The sequence below is a fragment of the Marmota marmota genome, unplaced genomic scaffold (genome assembly GCF_001458135.2).
Source record: "Marmota marmota marmota unplaced genomic scaffold, marMar, whole genome shotgun sequence".
In the NCBI taxonomy this organism is placed as follows: Eukaryota; Metazoa; Chordata; class Mammalia; order Rodentia; family Sciuridae; genus Marmota; species Marmota marmota.
The window spans coordinates 39053086-39059206 of record NW_025999853.1 but is presented as its reverse complement, the minus strand read 5'-3'; the positions used below and the strand labels follow the sequence as shown (position 1 = coordinate 39059206).

Below are 6121 nucleotides of genomic sequence, written 5' to 3'. Positions count from 1 at the left end.
CAGCAAGACTGGACACTGGGGACCTATGGAAGTCCAGCACAGTGAGACTCAGCCATGTGGGAGCTGTTCCCATAATGTACTAAAAGTGGGGTAAGGAGAGGTTGTGAGTACACAGTCTCCTCCCTGATACAAGGCAAAGCCAGGGACCAGGTTTCTGAGTCCCCAGATCCCAGCTCTGTCAAATGTTCCTGAGGAAAGAAGGCTGTCCCACTACCGATGGCCTCAGAGTCTCCTCAGGAAGCCGTGCATTGAGTGTTAAATGAAGATAGTCCTCCTCAGATTCCCAACCCATCACCACATCTTCCCTATCCTATGGTCTTGTCTAGTAAAGAGGTCTGCATAGAGCAAGAAGTGGGATCACAATTGATGGGGAAAGCAGAAAGAGGTGACTTTGAAATACAAGATCAATCAAGAGAGGATGGTACTTAGTGAACAGCCTAAGCACCATATGATTGAAAAGAACTGGATGGTAGGAAAATAAATGAAGTGTTGCCAAGTACATCATGGGTGAAGATCTTAAGGAAACTAAAAGTTCGTAGCACAGGCACCAAATCAGTGTTGTCTGCACACAGGAGAATGTTATGAATGTCCTGAGAGTGACCTAGCTGGCTGTCAGGCCATGAGGTCAGAAACAGCCCATGTCTTCTACTGCCATATGCCAATCACAGTGAAGCAGGGTCCCTTTTATAAGAAACTGTGGCCAGGCCATGTTACTCAGTTAACAGAAAAGCTAACTGTGAAAATGAGGTTTTTAGACCTTGCAAAAGTTGATTGTGTGACATCTGAGCTGCATTTTTACTTTGACTTGGCCTCTGGTGACTTTCCAAATTTTATGACACCCAGAAGGAGCATTATCGAGCTTCAGCATCATTTCAATTTGATTGCTTGTGGTCTTTCCAGCTTGGGTTATCTGTCAAAGATGTTCCTAGTAAATCATTCCGAATAGGTAGTTGACCAGTATGTTCTATGTGATCTGATCTTATCATTATCTATTGCAACCAATGAAATTAAAGTATGCTATCATGGAAGGGATATCCAGGAGAAAGAAACACCATTTAATTAAAATCAAAACCAGTTAAGAGCTAAGTTCACACTGGGTATAATTAGTAACTATCAGACCATTAAGTAGGCAATACCTTGTATATAGCATCTATTTATGTCTCCACAGCATTATATCATATCCCAGTAATTTGTCGTTTTTCTTCCACAAATAATATATGAGTTAACTCAGTTTGTACATCTTTAAATTAAATTTTTACTATACACTTGTAAATAACAAAATAGAACCAAGATATTCTTTAAAAACATAGAAAATGTACAAGTTATTGACAATTTACTTATTTCTAAGACTTTATTACTTTAAATCTCTCTCATCTATTTTGAATTACCTAATTTATTATCAGAAATGTGTACAAAATTTTTAAAGAAGAATGCTGTTATAAATTTATTTCTAATTATTATCATTGTATTTCAAAACAACTATCAAATCAATGTGTTTGGGCTCTTGATTTACGGAATGCTTTCTAACAGTTCTTTAATCCAGGACAGAAGAATATCCAGTTCACTGATGGCTTTATAGATTCCTTTGTTTCCAATCTGCAGATAAAATAAAAAATATAAAAGAAGAAGTCTTTCGTACTGAAGAAAACAAATCATTCAAAAATAAGAATTTGAAATATTTACCCTATAAAACGTTCTTTTCATTCTGGTAATGGATGTCATCTCTCTAGCTGGTAAAGCACAGGATATCTAAGAAATCAATAATACATACATATAAATTGTTGAAGATGCATTTATTTTTTTTATTTTTTTAGTTGTAGTTGGACACATAGTTTTATTTTATTTATTTATTTTTATGTGGTGCTAAGAATCAAACCCAGCGCCTCGCACATGCTAGGCAAGCGCTCTACCACTGAGCCATAACCTCAGCCCCTGAAGATGCACTTATAGTGCTCTTCCATCCATTCAACAAATGTTTATTGAGCAAATTTTATGTTCTGGTCACTGGATATGGTTTCTGTCCTCACAGAACTTACAGTTTCAGAGAGAATAAGATGATAAATAAGAGTACAAAAATGAAAATTTGCAAATTACAATTAAAGCTATGTTTGCAATACACAGTGCTCTGTGATAGAGATTTATAATAATAACCAACTTTCAATTGGGTGGTTACAGAGGGCTCCTTTGAAATAGAACACTTAAAATAACATCTGAAAAATGAGAAGGAGCCAGTTTGGGCTGTCTGAGAAAGCAAGGAGAGGAGAGAGGAAAGTTGGGGAAGAAACACTGGCAGAGTGACTGAGAGGGAAAGATGTTGCCAAGGCCGGAGCAGGGAAGAGATCAGTGCCTTCTAGACACTGGTAAAACGAAAGCATGGCTGGAGCAGTTGAGAAAGAGAGCTGTGGGAAGTATGGAAGATAGGAGAAGGACAAGAAATGTTTACTTTTTGAAAACTCACCCCAGCTGTCATATACAATTTACAGTACAATGTTCAGTGTGGATTATCAGGAGAAAACTCCCAAGAATTTCATATTAATTGCTCCAGGAGTGAGCTGATATTTTGAGAAGCTGGCTGGTAGCCTGGTCAGGAGAAGCTGCCAGTCTCCCTTTGTGCAGGTATACTTTCAAACCCTATCTGAGTGCAGAGATCACTTAGGAATAAAATAGGAAAACAATTAACATTTTCTTTATTCTCCCACAAATGTTTATAGGGTTAAAGAAAAGGGAAGAGAAGGAAAAGTTGAAAACGTCTCATATATTCAATTAGTTTTTATTCATAAAACTTTTGCATTGGAATCGACCAAGGAGACTTTATAGATTGGTTATTCTCAATTTGCAAAAGGGAAACCATATTTCAAGTGGTTTAGTCACTCACTTAAAGTCTCACAAGAGGCTGTATCCTAGTGACAAAATAGTGTAGAGGCACATCAAGAAAGATAACAGTTAAAACTCATGAAATGGAAGTGGATGAAGGATAACACATGGCAAAAATCAACCAACAAGTGTCTTTATCTTATAGATCTGGTAGGATAGCTAAATTTCACTACCATAACTAAGATAGCTTTGCCTGAAAGGAGGACTTTCTAAAAGAATGCTCTCATTTTTTTTAATTTTTTTCAGTATATAGTTGCAGTTGCTAAAATTGGGCTACATGACAAAAGGGTTAGTAGTATTATTATAAAAAAACACTGAATGACCAAAAATGGCTGAAAATTCAACTGAAATAGACATGATTTAAACTAGAGGCAAATTATTTGTAATAACTAGAGAACTAATCAAAGAAAAGTGTGAGAAAGTCATGCAGTAAAAAACACTGCATGCTTATCATAGACAACAGCTTATCATTCACCATTAAATAAACACATGTTTATTGCAAACTTGTTATATACTTGGCATACAATTGTGCCTCTGCCATATAGAGCTGCTATATTTCATTCATTTAGAAAAGTACCCTACAGAGATTATGGACTTGAGGCACCCAATATATACTGGCTGCCTGAGACTGAAAGAAGTTGATAGAGGTATGGCTGCATAATGAGTGGTGCTGGTGATTGAACCGAACAATTTCATCATACTGATGGGTGCTTTGATGCTGAGCTATACCCCCAGCAAGGAATATTGTAAAGAGAAAACTACTCACTGAAAAGACACTCACACAGCAGAGGAAGTCAAATCCATCACAATACATGTGCAAGCAACAACATAGAAACACAGGAAACATGAGGACATAAGCAAACAAGACAACTCTAAAAGTTCATAGCTCCCAAGTAACCAAATTCAGATATTGAAGTAGATGAAATGCAATACAATGAATTATTTTTTAAAAATTTATTATTAAAATGATTAGTGAATGAAAAGGAAAAAAAAGCAATGAACTAATGGAGAAAGTACAGGTTATAAAAGAATATATCAATAAAAAGGATTCTGAAAAATAACTAAACAATAATCATGGTGATGAAAAATTTAATAAATCAAATGAACATTTTAGTAAAAACCTAACCAACAGACTAGATGAAGCAAAAGAAAGAATATCAGGGCTTGAAGACAAGCTTGTTGATTTAGAACAAACTATGAGCAGAGTATTCAAGAGCTCTGGGACAACATTAAAAGACCAAAAGACCCATAGATCTTGAAGAAGGACCAGAAATACAGACTAATGGTATAGAAAACTTATTCAGTGGATGAGATTAACATTCAGATATTCAAAGCACTTAGAACCCCAAATAAACAGGACCAAAAAGTCAAAAATTCAGAACAAGGAAAGAATCTTAAAAGTTGTAAGAAAGAAGCACCAAGTGACTTACAAAGGAAAACCCATCAGAATAACAGAAGATTTCTTAGCAGAAACTCTAAAGGCCAGGAGGGCATGCAATTATGTATTTCAAGACCTAAAAGAAAACAACTACCAACCTAGACTACTATATTCAGCAAAGCTATTCTTCAAAATCATTCTTCAAAAAGCTATTCTTCAAAAATTTAAATAAAATCTTTCTGAGATAAGGAATTCATGACTACTAAGCCAGAATTTTGGAAGATAATTAAAATAATCCTTTATTCAAAAAGAAAAACAAAAAAATAGAGGCGCAGAAAGAATAAATCACACCAGGAAATATACCTTACAGGCAGACATTCACAAACTGAAAGTCAAAGAATGGAAAATGATGTTCCATGCAAATGCAATTCAGAAGCCAGAAGGACTAGCTACTCTGCTAGCAGACAAAGCAGACTTCAAAGTAAAATGCATCAGAAGAGGCAAAGAAGGAAATTATGTGTTGGTCAAGGGAATAAGATCATATAACAAATGTAAATATTGGTGCTCGAAACATTGGTGCACCCAGTTTCATAAAACATTGATCAATATAGAGGGACATATGGCCCATCACAATAATATTAGGAGATTTCAAAACACCACTCTCATTGATAGGTCATCCAGGAAGAACAACAAAGAACAGATTTAAACTATATTATAAATCAAGGGGACTTAACAGACATTAGCAGAATATTTCTTCCAACAACAGCTGAATGTACTTTCTATTCAGTCACTCATGGACCTTTCTCCAAAATTTATTCTTCCTTAGACCATAAAGCAAATCTTATCCAATACAAAATATTGAAATAATATCTTGCATCTTTTCAGATCATAATGAAATGAAATTTAAATTAATAGCAAGAAAAACCAAAAACTACACAATATATGAATTCAAAAAGATACTTTTCAATGATGGCTGGGTCATTGAAGAAATATTGAGAATGTTAAAATATTCCTAGAATCGAACAAAAATGGAAACACAACATTCCAGAATTGGTGGAATGCAGTGAAAGCAATTATTAGAAGAAGGCTTATGAAGCTATGAGTACCCATCCTAAAAGATCAGAAAAATCTCAAATAATAACCTAATGATATTTTTAGACAATGAAATTTTTAGACAATGAAAAACAAACCAATCCCAAAAGCAGTAAAAGGAAAGAAGTGTAATAAATATCAGACTGAAATTAAGGAAGTAGATAATAAACAAAAAAGTACAAATAATCAATGAAACAAAGGATTGGTTCTTTGAAGAGACAAACAAGATTGATAAACTGTTAGCCAAATTAATTTAAAGAATGAGATAAAAGACCCAAATTAACAAAATTAGAGACAACAAAGGGGATATTACAACAGACATCATTGAAATCCACATGATCATTAGGGACTATTTTCAAAACCTACAATCCAATAAATTCGAAAATCTAGGAGAAATGGATGAATTTCTAGACATCTACAACATACCTAAATTGAACCTAGGGAATACAGAAAACAAACAAGCCAGTAACAAGCAATTAGATTGAAATAGTAATTTTAAAAAAAAATTTTAAATAAAAACCTCCCAATGAAGAAAAGCAGGACCAGATGGATTCACAGCTAAATTTTATAAGATTTTTTTAAGAATTAATACCAATGCTCCTTAAATTATTCTATGAAATAGAAAGGAAGGGAAAGTATCCAAACTCATTCTATGAAGCCCTAATACCAAAACTAGATAAGAAAAAATCAAGGAAAAGAAAATTACATACCAATGCCCTTGATGAATATATATATATATATATATATATATATATATATATATATATATATATATAT

The 6121-nt window shown here is 34.1% G+C and overlaps 1 protein-coding gene across 1 annotated transcript in view; it reads right to left on the bottom strand.

Annotated features, from left to right (window-relative positions):
* Nucleotides 1-1438: 1438 nt before the first annotated feature.
* Il26 (interleukin 26) overlaps nucleotides 1439-6121 on the bottom strand; it is a 21921-nt gene continuing 17238 nt past the window's right edge. Inside the window, exons 5-6 of the mRNA XM_015482668.2 lie at nucleotides 1684-1749; nucleotides 1439-1596 (exon numbers count right to left, since the gene is read on the bottom strand). Of these exons, the coding sequence (XP_015338154.2) occupies nucleotides 1510-1596; nucleotides 1684-1749 (153 nt within the window). The 3' untranslated portion in view covers nucleotides 1439-1509. The remainder of the gene's footprint in view (nucleotides 1597-1683; nucleotides 1750-6121) is intronic.